Source organism: Furipterus horrens, unplaced genomic scaffold (assembly GCF_987537825.1).
Source record: "Furipterus horrens unplaced genomic scaffold, mFurHor1.1.pri manual_scaffold_5, whole genome shotgun sequence".
NCBI lineage: Eukaryota > Metazoa > Chordata > Mammalia > Chiroptera > Furipteridae > Furipterus > Furipterus horrens.
This window is the reverse complement of record NW_028327175.1, coordinates 47,402,543-47,430,242: the sequence shown is the minus strand read 5'-3', so window position 1 is coordinate 47,430,242 and position 27,700 is coordinate 47,402,543. Positions and strand designations below refer to the sequence as shown.

At 40.6% G+C, this 27,700-nt stretch overlaps 1 protein-coding gene and 1 pseudogene across 1 annotated transcript in view; one reads left to right on the top strand and one right to left on the bottom strand.

The window, feature by feature from the left end:
• ANKDD1B (ankyrin repeat and death domain containing 1B) overlaps positions 1 to 26,617 on the bottom strand; it is a 46,452-nt gene extending 19,835 nt beyond the window's left edge. Inside the window, exons 1-8 of the mRNA XM_090276397.1 lie at positions 26,290 to 26,617; positions 21,976 to 22,079; positions 19,372 to 19,470; positions 12,295 to 12,393; positions 12,084 to 12,188; positions 6,706 to 6,804; positions 5,877 to 5,975; positions 1,408 to 1,506 (exon numbers count right to left, since the gene is read on the bottom strand). Of these exons, the coding sequence (XP_090132523.1) occupies positions 1,408 to 1,506; positions 5,877 to 5,975; positions 6,706 to 6,804; positions 12,084 to 12,188; positions 12,295 to 12,393; positions 19,372 to 19,470; positions 21,976 to 22,079; positions 26,290 to 26,458 (873 nt within the window). The 5' untranslated portion in view covers positions 26,459 to 26,617. The remainder of the gene's footprint in view (positions 1 to 1,407; positions 1,507 to 5,876; positions 5,976 to 6,705; positions 6,805 to 12,083; positions 12,189 to 12,294; positions 12,394 to 19,371; positions 19,471 to 21,975; positions 22,080 to 26,289) is intronic.
• Positions 13,815 to 14,207, top strand: LOC150008539 (small ribosomal subunit protein uS8 pseudogene; annotated as a pseudogene).
• Positions 26,618 to 27,700: the final 1,083 nt, after the last annotated feature.

The window sequence follows — 27,700 nt, the reverse complement described above, 5'->3', positions numbered from 1 at the left end:
TCCCAGAAATAGGTGAACCAAATTTTTATTCAGCCTTTCCCCTACTATTCATTGAACTTAGAGGTTGTACCTAATTCTGGGCTACTGGAGGTACCTTTAACATGCAGCTTTCCCCCTTTTTAGAGTATTCCCTTAAAATAATTTCTCAAACGAGGGTGAAAGGAAAGTAACAAATTGCTTTTCAAGAGGGTTAAACAAATGTATACTCCTGCCAGCAGAACACAAGGGTGTAAAACATTAACAGTTGGGACTTTATTCTTTAACACTTCTGAAGAAGTGTTCACACATTGTGCTAATAAGGAGAGATCTCCAAGATAATATTGGCAATTAAAACAAAAACAAGACCCTGACAGGTGTGGCTCAGTTGGGCATCGTCCCACAAAGTGAAAGGTCGCCAGTTCAATCCTCGGACAGGACACATGCCTGGGTTGCAGGTTCGGTCCCCAGTGTATATGAGATGGCTCTCTAGCACATCAATGTTTCTCTCCCTCTCTTTCTCCCTCCCTTCCCCTCTCTCTAAAAAATAAATAAATAAAATTAAAAAAAAACAAAAACAAGGTGCAAAGCAATATATATGGCTACCATTTATGTGGTGTCAGTGTGTATATGTGCATGTGTTTAATCACATTTTCCATGGAAGATTAAATAAACTTTTCATAATGTTAATTCTGAACAGGTGAACTTGAGATGTGGAGGTGGAATGAGATACTTTCATCATATACCCTTTGGTACTATTCAAAGATTTTTGTTATTTTCATTGCAATTTAAAATCAATTAGAAAAACAGAAAAAGAGCATAAAACCATCTGAAGGCAAAACCATAGCAATGGTTAGAAGCTCAGGCACTGAGCTTGAGTCTGCACTGCAATTAACTAGTTGTATGATCCTGGATGAGTTTCTTAACTTTTCTAAATTCAAATTTTCTCATCTAAAAAAAAAGAAAGTAGGTGTCAAAGGATCTTAGCACCAAAGTATTTTGTATTTAGAAGAAGGCTTCATCCTGTCTTCTCTAGGCTCCAGACTGAGCCCTGGGCTTTCACACAATATATATATATATATATATATTTGTAACATCTACTATGAATAAGCCAGGCATGCACTAGTTTCTAGGGTGAAAACAAAGCAGAATAAGGGTGCCTCTGTATTTGAGAAGTAACAACTATCTGCTCCTTTTGCCTCATTTTAAATTATTCCTTCCCCAAATAAATAGGGAGAATGGCATTGTTTTTGAGGAGATATTAATAAAGTATTATCAGATATAAGTCACTGATTCTTACCCAAAACAAAGCAAATTATAAATATTAGTTCTACAAAAGCCAGTGAGTAGATCAACACAGGACTAGATTCCCCAGAGAGCATCGCGAGTCCCGCACGCACCGTGTGAGTGAATGCGGCACGGACTACATACTTTATTGGGAATGTTGATATTACTTCCTGCTGCCAGCAGCACTTTGCTGCATTCTTCGTGACCTCCTGCAACAGCCAGGAAGAATGGTGTTTCTCCATTCTAACGAAAGGAAAAATGTTAAAATTAGTTACCTCTTGGCATGGAATGAAATTCCTTGAGAAATAAAGTGCTTTCTCTATATCTTTTGTGCATAACTCTTAATAACGGATAGCACTTATTAAGCATCTATGTGCCAGCACACGTTGCCAAGGCTATATGCTTTGGCAGAATTAAATTGCACAACGACCCCATGAGATCAGGATTAATATTACCCCCTTTTTACAGATACGGAAACTGAGCCTCAGCTGAAAAGTGGCAGAACTAGGATGCAAGACCAGCTGTTTGGCTCCCACATCTGTGTTCTTAACTACTTTGTTATGCCGCCTCCTTTCAGACTTTCCCTCCAACTTCATTCTCTTAGCCTTTACATATTAATTTATCCAGCAAACACTTATTATGCCTACGATCTGTCAGATGATATTAGGCACTGGGATTGGAAGGACAAATAGGACACAGACCCTACCCACCAGATGCCAACAGCTTGATAAGAAAGAAAATCACAGAAAAAGAAATTATGATGCAATGAAACATACAAAAATAGAAGTACACTTGTACCAAGTATAGCTTTAACCTTTAAAACTGATTTAAAATGTTGTACGTCACACAAAAAAATGAATATGCTGTCTCAGTAATTAAATTTCCTGAAATTCATGCTAAACACTAGTCAGACAAAGTGAGTTTAGTTTAGGCCAAAACACAGAGAGGGAAAGAAGGAACTGGTCTCACACAATAGCTGCTTGGATATTTCCCCCTCCTTGGGCAGATCTTTTCCTAAAAATATCGGGAAGGAATGTAGAATTCCTTCCTCATTCCCCAACCATTCTCCCTGTTGGATGTTAAGAATAACATCCTTAAAAACAGTTTTACTTGTAGCTGTTTAGATATGAACAGTCATGTTAACAGGGATGCAAGAGCATGGAACCCATATTCCCATTCCAACAAGATGGAAAAATTGTATCCCCGGTGCTTCACCTCGGTGCCTGAACAACCATCTGTTACAACGGAATTTCTCTTCATAATCTACCTTCTCATTTTTCCAGGGAAAGAGATGCCAAAAGGCAAACCCCAGTGGAAAAATATTTGCAAAATTGTGAAGGAAAGAATTCACATCTTTAACATATTAAGAGCCTAATAAACGTTCATATCTTTGATCCAACAATCCTACCTCTAAGAATATACTGAAAAGAAACAGTGAGGAATTCAAACTAAGGTATGTAGATAGCATATAATAAAGAAAAACTGAAATAAACTAAAGTAATAAACTAAATATATACATGCATAAGAACTCGAAGGAAACTGGCAGGAAAACACATCAGATGTATACAGGATAATCCTTGCAGTGTCGGAAAAATATGAGAACTGCTAGTTATGCTGATCTCAAAATTTTAAAATTTCTACTTCCGACATATGTTTTGTAACGTATTAATTCAATTATAAATGTAGATGTGATAGGCGCACGCACGAACTTCCTTTACTGGTGTGAGTCTGCTACCAAAAAACGTGTGGCGACAACTGCTCTAGCGCCTATTGACGTGGGGTCAACTCCAGCTTCTCTGGCAACAGCGTCTTTCAAGAAACAGAGGCAGCCTGAAACCCTATGAATCTTACGGGCCTTATCCAAAAGGCTAACAACGCTGCCAGATGCTTTACTTCGTGCAAATGAAGCTTATAACCTGCAATTACAGTTTGTTGGACGTTATGAGTTCTCACCAATGTGCCCTAACTGGAAAACAGTTAAAAGGTGGATGAAACCCAAATGCGCACATTCCAGTGGTAAAGCATTAAAACAGAACAGGGCAAGCTTTAAATCCTGTGACTACTGGACTCAGTCTCTATATTGATTTGTGAAGGCAAATCATGCCTCTGATTTACCCGAGGTGATTCATGTTCTCTCTGACTTTCTAAAACATTGGTCCTGACTTTCATTCAAAAAGACCAAATTCCTGGGATCTTCTTTAATTGAGTTAAATCACTTAAACCTGATCATCATGCCAGATGGTCAGAAAAGAGTGAACACACACACAAAAATAAACAAATGGAGGTTCTATTTTTGGCCAGGATCCTCAGCTAAAAGCCTGGCTTACATTCTCCTAGATATTGAGAGAAAATAATGAAGGTGGTAACAATATAAACTACTGATACTAATTCATCCCATTCATTGCACCCAGATAACACCATAGTAACAGCAGATATCACTTCCTGCACACATACCACGTGTGTGGCACAGCCTTTCCATTTAAAGCTCACTGTGGCCTTATGAGACTATTTTATATAGAGATTGAGGCTGAAAGGGGCTAAGTAACACACCCAAGAGCAGCCAGCTAGAAGAGTGATGGAGCCAGGAGCAGCAGTCAAAGCCCTGCTTTTAACCTCTGCATGCCCAGGTCCAGCTATGCAGTGGACCAGGTTGATGGGCTTCCCTGGCCCAACGGGAATACTGCCATCCCAGGCATCACACATGCTTCCTTGCATAGCCTTCGGTTTCCATTATGTTACCTACAGTTGCTGTTTTTATGACCACATGCCACCAATTATAAGTCACATGTTCTTTCCCATGTTAACCTTTGTGAGATCAGGATCCATCTCACATACTCTGTTGGCCAGGTGGTAGACATGATAGAGCTGTCATTGCTTATTATGTGCATAATGGCTGTTGCTGGCCTAGAAAACGATCTCAGAAAGAATAGTAGGGTGCCCTTTGAAGAAATGCTGTGTCACAGCACCTTTGATGGCACAGAGGACAATATTTTGTTTGGTAAAACAAGGACATCAAGACTCTGAGTAAGAAAGTGATTTAGAAAAATAGGACTCAATGTGTGAAGTACAGGAATACTTAACTTCCTTATTTGCTCCTTTACATATGTATAATTTTAAAAATCTAAGATAAAAGTCTAAAAAACTCTTTCAATAAGTATATATTCTGAGAGACAAGGAAGTTTTTTGTCCCATACTTTAATTGGCAGGATTATTTTTCTTAGTATTATATAAAATAATGATGTGCCTTAAAATCAATGGTGTCTTAAATTAAATGATTACTATATATTACTTCATATAATATCTCTCAGGAACTGTGCCAAGTTTAGAACTTATCAGAGCATTTAAGTCCAAGAAGACCCCATTCATCTGAGTTTCCAGAGAACCAACCCTAAACTCATTGACCCAAAGGTTAAAACGTGACTGACTCCCCAGTGGGGCTGACACAAACCTACCTCCCCGGCCACAGCCTGTCCACTGACCCTCATATCCAGGGTTCACCTCCCTGTTCTCCACTGAACCCAGACCTGGTTTCTCTTTCCCTGCCGCTCGCCACCTGCCCCGCCCCAGGTACTTCAAAGTGAACCCATCTAAACCCTTATTAAGGCCCTCACTCACCTGCTCCTCCTCTGTGCTCCACAGCTTAGGGATGGGGACCCCCCACTCCAGTAGTCCAAGCCAAAGGCTGGAGGTCAGAAAGTCTCCCCTCCCCCTAATCTCTGGTCCCAAGTCCTGTGGGCCTTGCCTCCTTCTGTCACTCCTCCTGCTTGCTGCCTGTGAGTGCCTTGATGAGAGGCTTTCCACAGCTCTTGCTTCAGCCAATTGCACAGTCACCTGACTGGGACTCCCCACCTCCAACCTCTCCAGGCACCAATCTCCCTTTAGACCACTGTGACAGTTACTTACCCAGCTACACCCAGGATGGACCCCTCCGCTCTCTGCTGCTTAAAACCCTTCTGCTGCCAAGAGGTCAAAACCAAACCCCCTCCTGGTAAGCATAGCCTTTCATCACCTCTCTCCCTTGGCCCACTCAGCTCCCACCTTTCCCAGCCCACGTGTCCTTAATGAGTACCCCACTGAACTTGTAATCCCCAGGGCATGCCATGCTCTTTCATGCCACAGTTTCTTTATATGGGCTCTCCCCTTTGTCTGAAATACTCTGCGCTTGCTTGTGTTCCCCTCAAACCTTCTCCTACCAATGTCCATTTCAATGGACCTAGATAATATATCACCTCTGTGAAGCCTGGGTAATTTCTGAAAGTTTCCTCAGCATCCCTCCAGCAAGCTGTACAGATATCTATTATTTAATTTAGCCCAACATATTACTTTGGCATGCCCTTCTTGCCCTATAGGCTTCTCAGATAAGAATATATACTCTACCTAGCATAGAGCACATAGTAAATATTTTTTGGATGAATGGGTGAATGAATGAATGGATTAACAAATGAATTGCTATAGGTTACTTTAAAGAAAACAGTAAGAATCTTTTAGCATCACATTTTACACCCTGTGACACTAACATCTTTGTCTTCCTCCCATTCCTTTCTCTAAAGTCACTCCTGCTACCCTTCCGCTTGTGAGCCCCTTGCCCAAATTCAACGAGCACCTCCACGTACCTCATTGGTCTCATTCACCTCTTCCCACTCGGTGAGCAGCACCCGCACCACAGAGCTATGACCATGCTTCGCTGCAAGGTGCAGGGCAGCGTTCCCCTCCTACAACACAGACACACTCAGGCAGAGTCCCCGCCCCGAGGAACACACCCCTTCTCTGGTCAGGTTGCAATGGGGCTTCTGAGAAGTTATATTTGGTTAAAGCTGTGGTCCAGCGTGTGGGCCACATTATCCACAGTTTTAAGTAAAATTTATAACATTTTATTGTTTTAAATGAAAATACATAGCTGTTTGAATAGAGAAAAACGAAACAAAACTCTCCATACTCTTTGTTCAACCTTTGCTGCTAATTTGCTAGCAAAAGGAGGACAATAAAAGTAATCCCATGTAACCTTTGTGGAGATAAACTGGTGAAAATTTTAGCAATATATACCACAATATTTTAAAATTTACAGAGCTCTCTGACCTAGAATTTCATGTCTAGAAATCTGTCCTAAGAAAATAATCAATGATGTGTACATACACATAGATGTCAATCTGGGGTTTCCCTCCCCAGTCCAGGTGCAGATTTCAGGGGACGAGAAGAGAGGCGTAGAGTAGACAATGAGAAGAAAAATCCAGGTGGCCTATTAATTTCACAACCACGAATGGATCAAAATTTTTCAATCTGGCCAATCCACTGCAAAAGTGCATTCATTTCATCTGGATAGTCCATGATTTTCTCTGACTCTAGTAACAACTAAAAAACTCTACTGCCAACTGGTCAGTCCCCTTCCTCTTGTTCTTTAAAGAAATAAAAGTCAATAAATAAATAAATAAAAGTCCAACTCACCTTGTCCTTTTCTAAATTATGCAGATTAAGGAAGATAAGTTTTTCTATCATTTCAACGTGGCCCCTCTCAGCAGCCAAAAGAAATGGTCTTCTTCCTTTCTGAAAATCAATCATAAACCTCCAATGTATATTACACCCTTATTGAACAAGAAAGACACCTGACAAGGTAGGCAGCATTTTGAGGGTGGCGAGAAAGCCAAGATGGTGTGTCCAGTCAGCATTCTAGGTCCTTCTTGGGGAGGGTGATAACAATTTCTCTAACCCTACACCAGATCCAGTTCTGAGCTGTTCCCCAAAACTTTGGGAATTCCTCATCATTCCAGAATCATTTGGGGGGGCAGAGAAGCACTGCTTGGAAATGGTCCTCCTCAGCCCCTGGGGAGGTGCCATCTCACAGTCAGACAAGTTTCTCTTTCAAATGGAGCAATTTTACCAACTTTCTGTGTTTATCGAATAGTTCTTTCACTCAAGTATTTTATTACATGCCAGACCAGTCTCAGGTACCTGCATATCACACATTAGGCTTTGCCTTTCTGACAAAAACATTCGAAGCAGAAATTTTCCAGGGCTCAATGTGTATGTGGCTCATTCAAACATGACCTGTTAGCCACTGCTCCCTCTAGGGCTTTGCTTGCTTACACATGAGTTTATCTCCACCATTCACTAAGGATCAAGAGAAAAACTCCTGAGAGAGGTCTATATAAAATGGAATCAAGAAATTAGGCCTTATCCAGAAAACACAGCTTAACAGGGATGTTCAGGTGTGATTTGTTGGGAAGGAAATTTCAATGCAGCAGAATTTTCTGAGTATGGTAATTTCTTCAATTTTTTGCATTGCAAATGGAGACTGCATTTGCAATAGCCAGAATGTCATCAAGAAAAGTGAAAGACACATAGAAACTTTGATTTTCTAAGTCAATATATTTAAAAGGAGAAAAAGGAAGTTGCCGCAGCAAAATAGAAGCAGAAGTATTTTCTTTATCTAAAGAAAACTCTAATTGGCTTGGGGTGTTATTAACTAAAAGCTTAGCAAGATGTTTGAAATATGCAAAACAAGATACAAGCCTCTTTATAAGAAGGTCCCTGAGCTTGAGATTTACCATCTGATCTCCTGCTAAGGTGGGGTAATGAAAAGATCATGGTCACTGTTAATTTAAGACACAGCTCATGATTCCCCAATAATCAGAAGAAAATTAATAAATCAATAAATAATAAATAAATAAAGCTAAAGACCTCATTGGCTTTATTCAACAATTCATGAATTGGAGAGCATACCCGCTTGTAAACAGAAAGGTGCTCCCTATATCTTATAAACATATTAAAAATAGCATACAGATGAAGTAACAGCAACATGAGATATAAATCTCTTCTCCCATCCCAGAAAATATAGGCAAAATAACAACAGGAATTTCAAAAATATGTTTTTAAAATATAGATTCCTATCGTGTCTTATTTCATTTTTGCCACTCAACCCTTTTTAACTGGATAGGCTGCTACTCTGCAATCTCATAAGACTGTCTGTCACTTGGAAGGCAAGGAGACAGGGAGATGTTTCAGCCGGGAGAGGAGCAGAGCCTGGTCTCAGAGTCCCCGACTTCAGGCCCCACACAAGGCACAATGCCTTCCCAGCTCAGGATCCTGATTCCATTTCCTAATTAACAAAAATAAAGAGGGCTCAGAATTCCTGTTCCTTTTTTCTTTTATTAACTTAATGTATATTTAACCTAATATGTTTTAATTCAATGCATTTAAATTATTTTTTGCACAGAAATAAGTCTCAGGAGTAGCAATTGTTTATTAGAAATTATTTTTCATTTTTAAGTTTATTGCCAGGGTTATCAAATTTGACAAGTTCCCAAATTCAGCAAAAAGTTTTATAAACAGTCATTAAATGGGCACCCAAAGTCCAGCCTGCCCGTCCATTCCCACAGGGACCCCAGGGAGGGCCCCTGGACAGCCTCTGAGGGAAGGCGGCCCCCGGAACCCAGCCCAGAGCCCCTGTCGCCTTGTGTGCACGTGGACACCACACATTTCCTCTCCCAGTTCACAGCACAACACCAACAGAAGGGGGGAAGCAGCAGGTGCTTGAGTAATTAGAGATCTGAGAGGGAAAAGAACATGTCATCAGGCAGAAAGTGCTGAAATAGCCGGCAGTGAATGTGAAGGCGTGGGACTGGTGTAGGCGGGGGTTAGTTCTTCCCTTACACACTGGAGCCCGAAGGTCTGTTAAGTCTAAGGCTGTTAAACACCCTGGCCTCAGGTCCAAATAAGATGTGTCTTCTCAAACCCCTCATGCTCATTGTTACCAGCACTCCCAAAAAAAGCTTCTTTGCATTTTTATCTTTAGAGACTTCCCATACAGATTCCTTTAAACCAACGGGAGTTCCCATTTATCTGCAGCTGAAACCAACCTAACACTGTACCACAAAACTCTTGTTAATATTCAACAATACATGAATGGCCTCTGAGGTCATTCCTTTCTGTGTCCCCACCCCCACCCCGGCCCAGCCCTGTTAGTCAGAGTACTTATTTTTGATCACTGGACAGAAGTTTACATGGGAGATTCAAAATATCTAGCCAAATTTACCTATAACTTCTGGCTGCTCTAATTGTTTCCTGGAAAGGACACATGATTTCTAGAGCTGTAGGGTTGGGAGAAAGCAGAAGAGAGTTTCCAAAGCCCTCCATCTCTCCCATGTAACTAGGCCACCCAAACTCTCCTGGTCTAGTTAAATCCATTTTAGTAATAAAGACCTCACAACAGGCCTTCCCTTGTTAGCTTCTGGAGTTCCCTCTAGGCTAAAGAGGGATCTCACTAACCCTGGGCAAACAAACAGGCCCTCAATCACTTTCTGTTGATAAGACGCTAGGCCAGAGGGCCAACTGTGAAGGTGGAGCAGCCTTTTCTATCAGGTGTGTCCAATAACACCTTTAAGCAAACACTGACAAAACACCTCATGATGAATTGAGAGACCCTAAGTCCCCAGTTCCTACTGGCCTATGCCAACAGCCTTGATCCCACTCACAGATTTCAGAGGAAGAGGAAACTCGGTCCTTTGCATTGATCAATCCAGGTTTCTGACAGGACTAAATGTGAACTCAGAGATTCTTCTCTCCCTAGACGACCCAGTGGGCTCATTATTTGCTCATTCCTCCTGTGTCTCTAAACCCATCTCTATTTTAAGATCTCTCAGCTAGACAGGTGGCTTGCACAATCTGTTGCCATGGCTCCTTGGCCTTTTACCCAACAGAGAGTCAGAGGAGGAAGAAGAAGGGTGGAATAGAAGAAACCCAGACCAGCTGAAGAGACAAGAAAGCTGCTGGCTGGCAGAAGCTCCAGAAGTAGGGAAGCATCCCCACAAATATGCGTTGGTCTTTGAGCCCTTTCAGCCTGCCTGGTCCTCCCTGCACACTGCTATCTCCCATAAAAGCAGCCAGACTCCACTGAAAAGGAAGACCATTCATGTGTCTTGCGTATAACAGGCCCTGAACAAATATCTGCTGAATTGAACTGAATGGAATTCATTTGGAGGCTACATCCCTACTTAGGGTCAATCAAACTGAGATGATTCAGCTTCTTTACCCTGACACTAGATGCTATTTCACTATGATTATAGGTTGAAGGAAATCAGATAGTGTATTTTATCCTATAATAATTGTTATAACAGCTATCATTTAGTGAGCACTTACCATGTGCCAGGCTCTTTGCTAAGTGCTTTAGTTATTAACCCATTAAAGCAACCCAACAGTGGCTGCTCCAATATTTTCTACATAAGAATGGCGCAGGGGTGGTATCTGATTGGAAAGGGGTAATAGAATAGCTTACCATGAAGCTCATCGGCATAGTCATTTTTACATAAAATTAACAGAATATCAATTGTCTATATCAAAGAATGGAAGTGTTGCCGGAAAAAAATATTATATGGAGGTCAACCCACCCTCCCCCATCATTCCCTTGGTGCTACCATGAAGTAGGTTTTATTATTCTCAGTGCACAGATGGAGATACTGAGGCTTCCAGCAACTGGAGAATTTGCTTAAAGACACATAGCTAATATATGCCCAGACCATTAACCAAGTCTCTCTGCCTCCAAGCTATAAATGTATAATAGTTGCTTAGTCACACTCAGAGGAAGTAAAAGAAATTTATAGACTTTATTTGAAAAAATAGTTTTTGTTATTCTTGTTCTTTTTAAGTCTGTGGTCAGAAAACAATGTAAAAGTTTTTTTTTTAATGGAGTAAACTGAAGTAAATCCTACTGATTAACTTCAAGACTTTTATGGAAAATAATGTCCTATAGGCACAGTGAAATGGTGGCCCTGTTCTAAATAAAACTGGCAATCTCACAGAGAATACTATCCTATGAAAAAAAGTCTAAGAGATATTGCAGATAAAAGACAATCCCTAGCACATGGGCAATGACCCCTGTCATCTGAAAAGGGAGACAGTACCTGCACAGTGACTGGAGTCAGCCAGACCTGAACTCAGTTCCTGGCTCTGTCACTTTCTAGTTTGGGGACTTTGGGTCAGGTACTTAGCCTCTCTGAGCCTCAACTTCCTCACCTTTAAAAATGGACAAAGTCGCCCTGGCTGGTGTGGCTCAGTGGATTGAATGCTGACCTGCAGACTGAAAGGTTTCTGGTTCAATTCCCAGTCAGGGCACATGCCTGGATGGCAGGCCAGCTCCCCAAATGAGGGCATGCGGGAGGAAACTGGTCAGTGTGTCTCACTGATGTTTCGCTCTCTCTCTCTCTTTCTCCCTCTCTTCCACTCCCTCTAAAACTAAGTAAATAGAATCTTTTTAAAAAATTTTAAAAATGGGCAAAATCTTTCTTTATAGGATTATTGTGCAGCTCAATAGGATAATTCATTCATTCAGCAACGAATTAACTTCCATGTGTGCCAGGCTCTAGCCTCTCACTGAAATGAATGTAAGTAGCTTTCCTCTGTACCTAGAACACTAATGAATACTCAAAAGTGGAAACTGCTATTATATATCTCCCAATGATAAGAAAAGGAGTATAGACAAACATGGTAAAATTGCATTATATTTCATGACTCATTACTACAGAGCCTTAGGTCAAATGGATTCCCAAAAGGTCAGGCATAATAGAGTAAAAGGCAGTCACCCACTCTGAACACAAAACAGGGTGGATACTGTCCACACCCTGGTGGCTTCTTACTACTTCCTGCCCTCCCCACACGCAGGTGTCAGGGCCACCACTGACACCTGCACTTCCCTTCTGCTCCGCGGTCTGCCAGGACAATGGAGGAACTTGCTGCAGGTTTGTGCTGGCTGCACTGGAATCTCCAACAGGGGCAGAAAGGAGAACTTGGTGGGGGTGTATGTGAGACCTGTCCTGCCAGAGCAAGCACACCTCATCAGGCTCGTCCAGGTCCTTCAGGTGCAGATCTTGAATGAGGTACTCCACAATGTGCACATTATTGCTCTGAGCTGCAAAGTGGAGGGCATTCATTCCATCCTGAAGAGAGTCAGGGTACAGGAGATAATTACATAGTGATCATAGGACCTCCCCCTCCTGCACTGTGAGGTGGGAGCTTATGACCAGGTGCGACCCACATACCCACCTGAGTCCTGGCTCTCTGGTCTGCTCCAGCTCTAACCAGCATGAGCATGATCTCGAGGCTCCCAGACCAGGCTGCAAGATGAATTACTGTCAAGCCATGCTTCCCCAAGAAGAGAGAGAAAAGAATCCATCACTTGGATGAGCCATAACACACTATCTTAAGTCACTAGGAGCCAAGTTGACATCAACTATTGAAATTTAAGAAATAGGGAGAGGATTTCATATACAGCAAAGGTGATATTTTAATTATATGGGGAAAACAAATATATCTAATAAATGGTGCAGGCACGAGTGGTTCTCCATCTGGAAGAAAATAAAATTAAGTCCTATGTCATATCACAAACACACAAAAGCAAATAAACAACAAATATATTAGAATAAAATCTAGACAGCAATGTGCAGTGTTTTAATCCAGAAGTTATAAAAGTAAAAACTGATAAGATCAATAAACAAAGGATAGATTCTTTAAATGTTTCTTAATGAAGATAAATGGTTACTTCCTCTAATATTTGAAGTACTCTTACAAATCAACAAGAAAAAGGCAATTAAACCAACTGAAAAATGTACCAAAAATGGTATCAGTGGAAATGAAATCATTGTAATGTTTAAACAATCTGGCAAAATCTATTAAAATTATAAATACAACTAGCAATCCCACTCCTGGGAATCTACCCCATAAAAATAAGTTTTATGGTTTAATGTTATATAAACAAGAATATTAATTTGAACCCTTAAAACTGGGAACAAGGTTAATGTCCATCGAGATAAGAATGCTGAACAAATTAGGAAACACATCATGAAGCCATTAAAAATAATAAATTAGAGCTGTAACAATTGACTTGGAGTGATTTCGACAAGGTAGCTGTTAAAATGCAGAAAATAAGGTGCAGATAAAATATAATATAATCCCACCCTGACTGGTGTGGCTCAGTGGATTGAGCACCGGCCTGCAAACCAAAGGGTCGCCAGTTCGATTCCCAGTCAGGGCACATGCCTGGGTTGCTGGCCAGGTCCCCAGTTGGGGGTGTGCAAAACATTAATGTTTCTCTCCCTCTCTTTTTCTCTCCCTCCCCCTCTCTTTAAAAATAAATAAATAGTTAAATATATATATATATATATATATATATATATAATATAATCCCATTTTTATACAAGCAATGACAAAAACAAACCCTCATATGTGTATACGTATATACAGTTGGCCCTCCATATCTGCAGATTCCACATCTGTGTATTCAACAAACTGTAACTTGAAAATATTTGGGAAAAAAGGTTATGTTGTTGCTGCTATGTACTATGCAGTTAGGCCTACATAGTCTATTTAAATATTTACAATTCCATTAAAAAGAAAATGTTTACCAATTTCTGTACTCTTTTTCCTCAAGGAACAAGATGTACAATAACTAGTTGAGGTTAGCCTTCTCTAGAAATCAATGCTATATATTCAGTAATACTAAATCCAGTTTCACATATGGTCAAAAAAAGGCCAGACTCTTTCTGCCATTTTTCTGTGCCACCATAATGGTGCGCATGAATGTCCTGGCCGATGCTCTCAAGAGTATCAACAATGCTGAAAAGGGAGGCAAGCGCCAGGTTCTTATCAGGCTGTGCTCCAGAGTCATTGTCCGGTTTCTAACTGTGATGATGAAGCATGGCTGCATTGGCGAATTTGAAATTATTGATGACCACAGAGCTGGGAAAATTGTTGTGAACCTCATGGGCAGGTTGAACAAGTGTGGAGTAATCAGCCCCAGATTTGATGTGCAACTCAAAGATCTGGAAAAATGGCAAAACAACCTGCTTCCATCCCGTCAACTTGGCTTCATTGTACTGACAACCTCAGCGGGCATCATGGACCACGAAGAAGCAAGACGAAAACATACAGGAGGGAAAATTCTGGGGTTCTTTTTCTAGGGTTGTAATACATATGTGCAAATAAAATGCCTCAATGGAAAAAAAAAAAAAAAAGGCCAGAGACATTTGGGATAGAGGATAAATCACATTTTGATAGGAGCTCAAATTTTCCCTAAGAGGTTATTCCTAATTTCAAAGCTGCCAACACATAAACATTTCAAACACTGATCATAAAATCCAAAGGCCAGAAATTCAGCTGCAAACAACTTGAATCTCTGAAAACAAAAATTCGGCATGGAGCCATTGTTCCTCAGGGACAAAGAATTACTGCTCACAGATGTCAATTCCCCCATGAGAACCGTCATAAAACTAAGTCTTCTGATATCAAACTGGCGTGCCTGAGACAGTTTATGAGCATGTGTCATGGATTACACGAGTGGTTGGTACACGATGCTCTGTAAAGTGTTAAATGACCATCACCACGGATAGCTGGTCCTCATTGCCAGTCTGGTCATAGGTGAGAAGGGCAATAACTTCCCCTGGGGAACACTTGCACTTGAGGAGTCTCCCAGAAATAAGAAGCTCTGAGAGAAGATGCTTGTCATTATTCTCTGAGAGTCATCTGCACTCCACATGGGATCCTTTGCTCACATCTGGAGGAAAAGCCTCCTTTTACCTAGTCTGCCTCTTCCCAAGACTTGGAGATGTTGTCCACTTTGAACCTGGAGTCCTCAGCATGTGGGCTATGCATCTGATCCTTATGTGGCGTCTTGAAAGGCACACACCTTTTACACTCCTTGTCCTTGCTCCCCCAGCAGATTATTGGCCCCTTGAAACAAGGACTTTATCTCATGCCAGTACTTTTGGACACCTGGGGATCTTTTTAAATCACAGATTCTAATTCAAGAGGTGAGGGGTGGGCCCGAGAGAGTGCATTTCTAAGAAGCTCCCAGGTAATGCCAGTGCTGCTGGTCCCAGGACCACACTTTGAGTAGCAAGAACTTATATCTATCAATAGTTGAGTCCCCAGTAGTTGGAATTGAGACTTACCCACAACGGGCACTGAATAAATACTGATGGTGAAGGGCTTCAATTGCTGTCTCCCTCGCAAACAGGTGTTAGAATTTACAAGACAGATTTATCTGCCAAGACAAACTCAGGGCTCATCACCCACATAAAGAATTTACCAGGTCTGATCAAACATGGGACTGCATGCATTACAAAAATCATTTTATTAGTTATGTACTAATGCCACTATGGATAATTAAACTAGTTCTAGAAATACTTAACTTAGTGAACTCTTCAAAGCAGAGTATAGTGATACATCAGAAATTACTGAAAGCATTTCAATTTCACAAGGTTAGTTACAAGAGGCTTCCAAATGGGAAAAGCCTCAAGAGAACAATTTGATAAAACATTTTGGGAATAATTGACTTACACTCTGACATAAGCCAATAGTATAGTTAATATAGTAGAAATGTGGCATTTAAAAGAAAAGATGCTACTCAACCTGGACAATGGATACATAGGTTTTTACTATATGATTCTCTTTACTTGTATAGCATGTTAAAGATTTGGGGTTTTGGTCCTGGTTAAGATGAGGTAAGCATATTTTACTCTGTCTCTCTCACCAAATGTGACTAAAATCTCTGGACAGAATGCATGGAGAAGCTATCTGAGAACTCGGATAGATTGGGGAAGAAAACCAGAACCCAAACTATAAACTATAAAAATTTCCTGATTTTGTGTGTTTTCCTTCCATACCTTCCTACTTGAACTCATGGCAGCACAAATCGCAGAACTGCCCCCTGGGCATGGACAGGAAGAGCTCCAAGAGAAGCCCTCTCTGGTCTAAAGAGTGGAAGGGCACCCTAAAGGACAGAGAAGGGAAAGGAAATCCTTTTTCTTTTTTCCCTTCTGGCCCTGCCCCAGGCAAGCCTTACTCCCAAAGCTGGAACCTTAGAGTAGGAGGGGTAGCAGCAGCGAGTGAGCAAGCACCTAGAACTGTGACAGTGGGAATCCTTCTCTCTGACTAGAGAGATTGCGGTCAGAAAAGGGGTTGAGGGTTGGGGTCAGGAACCCATTGCTTTTTCTCCTCTCTTAGTCCCAAAGAGCGAACCACTTGTGGGAAGTATGCAATGGAGCCGGGAAACTACATCCTTGGCTCTATAGTAGGAGCACCAGAAAAGGGGGCAAGAGGCCCTGGAACTGGAGAATAAGGGAGAGATCATCTTGTAGAGGTGGGAGATTGAGAAAGCAATCCCATAATGTTGTGAATGAATTCCTGGCCTCACCTCTGACCTGTACATGGACCTGACCCTAAAGGCTTGGAGAACTGAACAAGGGACTAGATCACGGTCCAGGTCTCAGACTGGCTCCTGAATGGCAGGCATGTGGGACAGATCCAAATAGCACTGTAAAGGTGTTGAAAATGTGGTGGCATTGTTATCAAATGGCATTGATAAAATTGTCCACCCACCAAACAAACAAATAAGAACCTAAAGCTATTCCACACACCTTATTAACTCAAAAATGAACAATAGATCTAAATGTAAAACACAAGGCTGTAAAAGTTATTTGTTTTTTTACTATGAGGGAATGTTTATTGAAGCTGGGGACAGTGAAACAAGGAAAGGCCTAGGGTACAAGTAGCAACAGAAGAGAGCCTAGGCTGGGCTGCCTTAGCTCATTGGAAAATCAGAGAAAAAGTGGCCTTGTGGACAGGTTCAGGGGATTAGCCCAGGACAAGCTGCTGCTGCCCATTGCTTCCCTGGTTGCAAGTCTCATGGGGACCCTTAGAATTTAGGAGATTCTGTCCCTGTGGAGGAATAAGAGAGGGAAGAAGAGGGAAAGGGAATGGCATGGTTTGCTTCCCAGAGGGAGAGCATGTCTATAAAAGTTTTGAAAAAAAATATGAGAAAATCTTCATGACCTTCAGTTAGGCAAATCATTCTTAGATATAACACCAATATCCAGATTAATTTTTAAAATATAAGTAAATTGTACCTCACTAAAATTAAAAGCTTTTGCTCTGAAAAACACAAAAAGCTACAGAATGTGAGAAAATACTTTCAAATCATGTATTCGATATGATTTGTATCCAAAATACATAAATAACTCTGAAACTCAACAACTGAATTTTAAGAAAATATTCAAAAGATTTGGATACATCACAAAAAAGATATACAAAAGGTGAATAACACAAGAAAAGATGCTCAATATCCCATTAAAGAAATGCAAATTAAAACCACAATGAGAAGCCCATACAAACCTATGAGAATGGCTAAAATTAAGAGGGGGAAATGACAATACCAAATGCTGATGAGGATGTGGAACAGTTGGAACTCTGCTATACTACTGGTGGGAATGAAAATGGAATAGCCACTCTAGAAAACTGTCTGGCAGCTTCTTACACATAGCTTACTGTCTGATCCAGTAATCTCACTTCTAGGTATTTACACTGGAGAAAGGAAAACTTACACTTACACAAATACCTGTACACGGATGTTTATAGAAGCTTTATTTGTGACAGTCAAAAACTGGAAACAACTCTCGTCTTTCAACTGGTAGAATAGATCATTAAACTGTGGTACATCCACACACTGGAATGCTATTGAGCAATAAAAGGGAGGAATTATTGACACAGACAACAACATAAATGAACCTCATAGGCATTTTGTTGAGTGAAGGAAGCCAGTGTCAAAGGTTATATATACTGTGCAATATCATTTATATGGCATTCTCCAAAAGGCAAAATTATAGAGATGTATAAGAGATAAGTCATTGCCATGGCTGGGGAGGGTTTGACTATAAGAGCAGCATGAGGGAATTTTCTGGGTGATGCAATTTTTGTGTATTTTGGTTGGGGTGGTGATTCCATGAATCTATAAGTGTGTTAAAATTCATAGCACTGTTTACCAAAAAGAATGTTAATTGTAAGTACACTAATTTAAAAATTAAAGTAAAATAAAAACTTATTGTACAGGGTTTCAATGTCAAAATAAGAATAGATTCTTGACAATCAGGTCTATGACCAAAGCATCTATTATAGGCTAACTAACAGTGAAAAATAATCAAATAACCTAAAAAACATGCTCCTTAAGTAACATTACCATAATACAACATATTACACTTAAAACGTGGGAGTGTTTTTGGTGCCAATTTTTAGTTACAGATCAATCTACTGTCCACCAATACCAGAGCAATAAAATAAACAGGGAGGGATGTACTCTACTCATGAAACAGAGACACTCTCATCATTATCAAGTCTAGACCACATCTATAACTGCATACAAAACTAACAAAATGGACAGGTGGTTTGAACTGACTTCATTCATTTCTCTTAAAGACTTCTAAACACATACTAAATCCAAGCCCTGAAAGACATTACCCTCCAAAGAGTCATTTCAGAGAGGAAATAGACTAGCTTTGTGGTAATCTTCTGAACAATTTAACTTTAAGAACCATGGTCCACTGAATTAACTAAAAACCAAGGCTATCATCTTTTTCTGCAACTGGGGATGATAAACGTGATGTTGGATTTCTCCAGCCCAACTGGTTTCCTTGTGCCATAGTAAAGTATTAAATAAAGTTGGAAAAAGTAGGTAGAAAGTCCTCAGGATGGGTTTTCATATTTCGGTAGGCAAATAGGCTGATTTGTGGCTAATGGTATGGTCTCTGGAATCAGTTAAGCCAAGTTCAAGTCCTGTCTCCACCCCTTCTTAGATGTAATTTTGGGGGCAAGATATTTAACCTCTCTGTATCTCAGGCTCCTCATCTATAACTTGGGTATTAATTCTCTTACCAGGTTGAAGAGCTAAATACTGAAGTCCTAAGATGGGTGCCTAATAGATACCATGTGTTTAACAAGTCTACTTACTTATCAGAGTTCACAGGGCAAAGTCCCTGAGGCCAGTTAGCTTCTCTTCCATGTCCCAGATTATACTTTGGGCAACCATCTTATTCTTACAAATGCATGCTACTGGCCATAAGGTCAATATGGGAAAATAAATAAAGGCCCAAGTCCTATAGGTAATGGGTAAACAATTGAATCACCAAATACAAAGAGCACACAATTACATATATTCTCAAAGAGACCTTTCCCAAATGAACACTGCCGATGGAAATATTTTGTGTATATATGAAGAAAAGATTACCAAAGTCACCAGATTTCCCATATATTCGTTCTCTTCCAATCCATTTTACAAAAGGAAGATGAGCTTACCTTATCAGCAACATCCACCCTGGCCTTGTGATTAAGCAAGAAATCCACCACAGATAAATGACTTGCCCCCACTGCAAAATGCAGGGCTGTGCGGTTCATCTGAGGAAATAGAATTTGTGTTTTCAACCTTCTCATTATTATTTAGCCCTTTTTTAAGATTCCCGTTTCTTGAATGACCATAATTTTCTATCAGGTCCTTGTATTTTTGTTATTTATCTCCTCTTCATTTTTGTCTTTGAAAGTATTGAGAATTGTGTCTAGCATAATCTCGCCTTCATTTATTATCAGATAATATCAGAGAATTTGGCAACCCACCAGAGGATATGCCCCAGGCTGAAATCCACTGCATAACCTATCATTGCTTGTAATAATATAATGCATTTCAATTAGGGAGCAAAAGTTGTAGTTTTTCCTGTATACACAATCATTAACAATCATAAATGTTTTCTGGTTAGAATATATTGATAACGTTATAACAAAACTTTTTCTAGATTTTCAATACATATAGTTTTTCTTCCGTAATTTTTTGGACTGTAAATTTTATTGAGGCAAACAAATTGCTTCTGAAAGGAAAGAGGGAAGATGAGAGAATGAGACAGACGCAGAGAAAGAAAGCTATGAATATCTTCTGCTTCAAAGGAAGGCCACCGTGGTGCTCCAGATATGTCCAGGGACAGACTAATGTGTTTCAGACAATGGATGTTTTGCTTGTAAGTAAAACTCATGTCATATATCCCATATTCTAGACACTGTTTTTCTTCCAAAGAGGGTGCCTGGGCATGGATTTACCAGCCTTTGTTTCACATAAGTAATTTATTGCAAAAATAGGAGAACTGCTTAAATATCTGATTTCCTTGGTAGCTAAATTGGTGATAAAATAAGTTTGACAAAACATTAGTTTTCCTGACATTGTCTACAATCTGGAGCTATGTTCTAACATGTCAAATTTTGGCTTATACAATTCCCTATTAACTTTATTTGTGAATAAAAATGCAAACCAAAGCAATATCCAAGATAATTCAATAAAATCATCCACATTTTTTTCCATTTCTATCATCACAGATTTTAAAGAATGTTACAAGTCACCATGTCAACAATTTGCTGTAAACAGGCCTAAAACAGATACCCTTAGAAAATATAACACATTTCACAGGAGTTTATAATAACTTGCCACACTGACTGTAAGTTAACGTGGTCTAGGTTGTACTATTTCTCCAAGTACTTTAATATAAAAACATGGTTTAAAATATCAGGAACTTGTATGTAAAAAACTTTAAATGGTTACAAAAGTATACTGAAGAATCTATTTCCTGCTACTTGGAAAAATGATTATTGCTTTACTTTTTCAACAATTACTCTAAATAATAGCTTCAAAGGTCCTAGCTTATTTCTTTTCTTTTATCTCCCTTTCTTCCTTGATTGCTTGATGTTTTTCTTCTTTTTTGTTACTAAAATTATTATGCTGCAAAATTTGCTATTTTTCTATTCTTTCTAGGATGTCTATATACACCCATAACGCATAAGACACACACACACATAATATACACATCAGAGACACAAATTCCCACATACACATAAACACATAGTTCCTCACATACACACATGAACAACTGCTAAACATCCTTCCACTGCATATGATGCAGAACTTCAGTTTCTATGACCTCACTACCTGGGACAGTGAGGTTCAAGTTTTGGGAAACTTGAAGTTTACACTTTTTAGTGAGCCCTCTTTAATGCCTGAGTCAGAAAACTTAACTGATTGTAGTTAAAATTTCTCATTTTTTCAAATTTTACAAAACCATATAACTATGGGAATGTATTGCTAGAACCTTCTAAGTGCCCTGGAAGGGGGCTATACAAGCATGGGCCCTAAATCTTCTCTTTTGTTTAGCACTACATCTACCTCCGCCATCCCTATTTTGAACCACTCCACACATTGTTCTAAACAACTGACACAGCCCCAGCCAGTTCACTTTAATAAGCTCTGCTTTGAGGGGCCGTCAGGAAATCCCCAGAAAACCAAGCCATAGGAAATTCGTATTCTGGCATGGGCTTCTCCCCCAAACCCAAGCATTTGAAGAAAAACTAAGTAAGAGACAGGTTTCAGAAAAGACCCCATTGCCCAACATGCAGAAGCACTATATTTCAAAAGCAGTAGAATGAAAACCCATATTCTCCTTTAGATTTTAAATTTGGAAGAACCAACCACAAAGGACATAACTGGAGAGAAAACAACCCAGATTGTGTAGCAAAAGATGTTCTGCCTTTCCAGAATGTGAGTGCCAAAGTCATCCACAGGCTGTAAGCTAGGACCAAGTCCAGACCCATAACCTTGACAGCTGGCTTTACCGCCCACCCACAGACTTTGCACAGATGTGCATAAAGGCCCCGTGCACTTCCCCTCTGTTTAGATAAATTAAACCACCCGGAGCCTATTACAGTGCTTGATTTCACCTTTAGCAAAAATACTCTGGAATTACCAACAAAGAGATCTCTCTTATCTAACCAGCACAATCATTTTTATTTTTATTATATTTCAGTTGACCTGTATAAAACCAAGCCATCCTTAGAGCAGTCACTGTCACATTTATGACTTCTACTCACATTGTTCACAGCATTAATGTTAACCTTTTTTTCAAACAGCTTTTCTATAAGATCCAAATTGTTGCTTTTAGCAGCATTCTGGAAGCTTCTCTCATTTGGCAACACTGAAAGAGAGCAAACAAGCAAGCATGACTAGGGGAATTTAGGGGGATGAAGAAAAAGCAAACCTCATGTGGTAAACCTTTTAACTCTAAAAACTTGAAACAACAACCTCGAGCCTTTTTCATTTTGTTATTCTGAACAAGGGAACTCTACTTCAATATTTTATAAAGCTGTATTGTTAAGATTCTGCTTTCTCCTCGCTCTACAAGTGTTTTCACATACTTAAAAATATTCCTGGTCCCAAAGAAAATATATTCCCGAGGACCACCCTGAAGTCAGTAATGTAATATCTGGCTCTAGGAGGTTGTAGGGTGGCCAAGGACTTCCCAGGGGACGTTGTTTGTAAAATGTTTGTATGAGATTAGACAGGGAGGAGCCCAAATGCTCCATACAGAGATAAAATTGTTGTCTGCAGAACTCTGTGAAGATGCCAGGCCAGCTGAAACAAAACTTTAAAATGCAGCACATCATATATACAAAGGCTAAAAGGGATGAACATGTTTTATTCTCATTTATATGGAAGGAAATAAAAGCAGATTCACAATTACTAGAAACATTATATATCACACACATATACACATTCAGATGGTAGGTTTCATTACCTGGCATAGAGAAGATTGGGGATTGGGGATTAGGGATTGATTGATTGATTGATTGATTGATTGCCATGTAGGGGAGATAGAGGGCTCACAGGGGACAACCTCAGCATTGGAGGATAAAGTCAGAATTGGAACAACGTGAAATCAACAACAGACCATCTCCACAGAGCAAGGACCCTGAGAGAGATTTTGTAGATATGTTCCCGAGTGGTTTCCCTAGTATGTGCCCAAGACTCTTTAGAATGTCACCAAGTCCAGTCAAAGACCAGGGAGTATCTTTATTCTTTCTATCACCTAGATCCCTCTCTTCCTTTCTGCCTCTCCTACTGTTACCACTCTGTGACTTCTACATCCACAGAGATGACTAATCCAGCACCTTAGCCTCTCAGTTCCTCCCCTGCCTCTAATAATCTATCTGACCTTAGCCATCTAACTTCAGGGTCATAGTCTTGACCTGACTCAAGAAACTACACTACCTCTGACATCTTCAAGAATCTCATTCTCTGAACACCGCCTCATCCATTCAGTTCGAGTTCTCCCAGTCCAGAAATTCTGCAGCCTCATCAAGTCCTCCGATCCACTATTCCTCCACCGTTTCATACTCATCCCTTATGACCTCACTTCCCTCCTTACCCAGTTTAGATCCCATAGTCTATCTCTGAAATCACTTCACGTAAACACCTTTTCCTCCCTCACCACTCTCTCCCCTCATCAGACTAGTTGGTCAGAATCCTAATTCTTAGGGTAAGCCCAACTGCCATCTCCTCCATTTTTGCACCTGAACACCTAAATGGTACTGGAAAAAAGCGCACAGCCGTGCTGTGGTAGACACAGCTAGTGTTCATCAAAATCTGGTTCTCCTATCCTTTCTGAACACACGGATGAGTACACATCCCAGCCTAGATGCAGCTGGGTGAGGTATGTCCATTGAACTGAGAGCAGAAGTGATGGTGTGTCACTGGCTAAGCCAGTGAAAAGCCTGTGTCACCTTCCAGGTCTCTCTTGCCCCATCTTGTCAACCCTGGAAGCCATGTGTTTAAATGTAGGGTTGTTATGACTAAATTGTGTCCCCTCAAAATTCCTATTTTGAAGTAAGTTCTAAGCCCTAGAATCTCAAAATGTGACTTTATTTGGAGATAGGTTCTTTATAGAAGTAATTAAGTAAAAATGAGGTCATTAGGATGGGCCCTAATCCAGTATGACCAAGTATCCTTCCAAGAGAAGAAACTTGGATACGGACACAACAGAGGGAAGACTATGTGAAGACAGAGGGAGAAGAGGAACATCTACATGCCAAGGAGACAGGCCTCAGAAGAAACTAATCCTGCTCACATCTTGATCTTGGACTTCTAGCCTCAAGAACTATGAGATAAATTTTTGTTGTTTAAGCCACCCAGTCTGTGGTAGTTTGTTATGGCAGCCCTAAGCAGACCACTACAAGTCACAAGGCAGGGGTGCCTTCATCAGCATGGTATTGTGCAACAGTCCTCCATGGGTCTCTTGCATTTCTGCACATCTTACAAGGAGAATCACTGACTGCCTTATTCTGGACTATCTTCTCAAGGATTCTATATAGTGAACTGCATTGAAAGAGAGAGAGAATGTTTTCCTCTGAGCAAGGGGCAGCTTTGTTTACAGCCTACAAAAATAGTGAGAATAAGGCATCCTTACTGTCCATTACAAAATACGTGGGTTTTCTAAGTCAAGGTCCTTCTAAAACACAACTTAATTGTGTGTACAGGTAGGTATTAATTCTGTAATTCTCAACGCTCTTTGCATTTCACTATGAGAATTGGGGCTTGGATAAAACTGACACAAATACTGGCACTCTGGCTACTGCTTTTGCTGTGAGTAATAAAATCCTTTGTATCCACAAATGTCTTCTGCCAGCATCTATGATACCATGGTAGGCTAACTTCTTAGCCTGCAAGACTCTCTTGACATGAGAGTCTAGGTAGAGCAGATATGCTCCTAACCCATGTAAGACATGTTGTATGAGCAAGAAGTAGACCTTTACTTGGGTTTATGGGTTATTTGTTACTGCAGGAAAAGTTATTCTATCCTGACTGATATATTATACATACTAACATGCAACAGATAACAAACATACTCTGACATTTTTTACCCACTATTCTCAAATAGTATCTCAGCACAGCAACCCTATCACATTTCCCTAGGCTCCCATTCTCCAAAATTTCATACCTTTTTCTTTTTCTTCAAATATCCTGATCTACTAATTTATGTTATTGGCCACCATTACTATCATCTAATTCTCGGCTTATAACAGTGTACAGAGAAAGTATAAGAAATCAGATTTGTTGTTTCACTTATTTACACATTCACTGGTTGATTCTTGTATGTGCCCTGACTGGGGATCAAAACTGCAACCTTGGGGTATCGGGATGACACTCTAACCAACCGACCTACCTGGCCAAGGCCTAGCCCTATAGATTCTTTTTAGATTTTATTTTAACCCTCACCAGGGGATATGTTTATTGATTTTAGAGAGAGAGGAAGGGAGAGAGGGAGAGATCAATGTGAGAGAGAAAAATCAACTGGTTGCTTCCCACACACACCCTGACTGAGGATGAAACCTGCAGCCTAGGTATGTGCCCTGATCAGAAATTGAACCCACTACCTTTTGGTGTACAGAAGGACATTCCAATAAACTGAGCCACCTGGCCAGGGCTGGCTTATCAATTTTTGACAAAGGTTTGAAGGCCTTGACAATGGAGAAAGGATAATAACTTCAATAAAATGTATCTGAATAACTAGACATCCAAATGAAAAAAAAAATAGTATGAATCTTGATATAAACTTCACACCTCATACAAAAGTTAACTGAAAATGGATACTAGATGTAAATGTAAAACACAGGAGAAAAATTCATAAGCTGGAGTTAGGCAAAGAGAGTTCTTAAATGTGACACCAACAGCATGACCCTAAAAGAAAACAATGATAAACTTGGACTTCGTCAAAAGTTAAAACTTTGCTCTGTGAAAAGTACCATTAAGAGAATAAAAAGACAAGCTACAGACTGAAGGAATATATATGCAAGTCACACATGTGGTAAACGAACTATATTCAGAATATATAAAGAACTCTGTAAAGTCAACAGTAAAACAAACAACCCAGAAGACTTCAATGGACCAGAGATACATTCTCAATTTTTGGAAACTCTTCAACAGCGTGCCTCGGCTTATAATATAAATTTATTCCCAAGGTATAGTTGATTTGCTCCATGCTTTAAAAACTTTAAGTACAAAAAAATTTAGTGACTTATTTAAAGTCACAATAAATCAATACGTGAGTCAGAAAGAGATAACAGCAGAAAAAGCTATTTGTAAAAAGGCTTAATTATTTCTATAAAAATTCTTTCTTATGTGGGAAGAGGTACAGTTTCCTTTCCTCCACGGGACAGGTTTAACCCGATATAAAACAACGTGGGAAATGTGGACGCAAACGTGGGCGCGGGGGGATTCGGAGTTGAGCACGGCCCGCGGAGGGTGCAGGGGAGAGGCTTCCGTCCCACGAGTTCCCAACGAGTCCCCAGCGCTCGGCCCGCCCCGCCCCTGACCCCGCCAGACTTGCCAGACCTTGTCCCCGAACTCACGGAGCTCGTGTCCCGCGGCCTCGACCTCCTCCTCGGGAAGCCCCTCCTGCTTGGGGGTCCCGGACGGGTCCCTCCCGCCTGGCTGAATCCCCTTCGCGGTCGCCGCCGCGGCGAGCAGCAGCGTCCTCACCGCCGCCCTGCGGCCCGGGGAGCGCGCCACGGCGTCCATGTGCGCCCCGCGGGCCTCAGAGTCCGGCAGTTCGGGTCGCTGTGCGTCCCGCGGGTATCTGGGCAGCTTGCCCGGCCCGGCGGGCGGGGAAGTCCGCCTTCAGGTGTGGCGGGCGCGTGATACGGTTTGGTGTTACCTGGAGTAAAACATTTTGCGGAAGGTCCCAGCTCCTACTCCAGTAATTCTTCGTACGATGTTGAGAGTTGTGGCGGTTGCACTTATAACCAACACTCTTGGAACTTCACTATTAAACCACTTCTACGTGGGCTTACAAAGGTTTCTTTTAAATAAAATGACACTCTCAGTTTCTTCTCTGAAGCTGAGTGTAAAGCTTGGTATCCAATTTTAATGCAGTCGTAAGTCACCGCACTCCCCATCTTGGGTATGATCGCTTTCTTAGTTGTTTATAAAATAAAGAATTGAGGAAATACAGCATCTGTTTTGACCAATCATGTGCCTCGCTAAAATCCTAATAATATGCAAGGAAAGCAGAATATTGAGGGTCAACCAGGATCTCTACCCTGAACTCCATAGTGTGTACGATGGATTACAAAAAGACAAAAGAAAGCCATCTCACACCTGTAGGATGGTTTCAGCAGTCAAGTGGGAAGTTTCACATATTCTAGGAGGGGGGAAAACTTTTTTTAAAGTATATTTTCTTGATTATGTGGTTAGAGGAGTTCCAATTTTTTTCCCCTTTGCTCCCCTCCACCCAGTACCCCCCCGTCCCTCCAGCAACGCCACCCCCTTAGTTCATGTCCATGGGTCATGCATATAAGTTCTTTGGCTTCACCCTTTCCTATTATTCTTAACATCCTCCCTGTGTATTTTGTACCAACCAATTATGCTTCTTAGTCCCTGCACCATTTCCCCATTTCTCTCCCTCCCCCCTCCCAGCTGATAACCCTCCAAATGATCCCCGTACCTATGATTCTCCTCCTATTCTGGTTTGCTTAGTTGGATTTTCTTTTTATTTTTTAGATTCAGTTATTGATAGTTGTGAGTTTGTTGTCATTTTAGTATTCATAGTTTTGATCTTCTTTTTCTTAAGTAAGTCCCTTTAACATTTCATATAATAATGGCTTGGTGATGAGCTCCTTTAGCTTCACCTTGTCTGGGAAGCACTTCATCTGCCCTTCCATTTCAAATGATAACTTTGCTGGATAGAATAATCTTGGTTGTAGGTTGCTTTTCATCACATTGAATACTGCTTGCCAGTCCCTTCCTGCCTGCAAAGTGTCC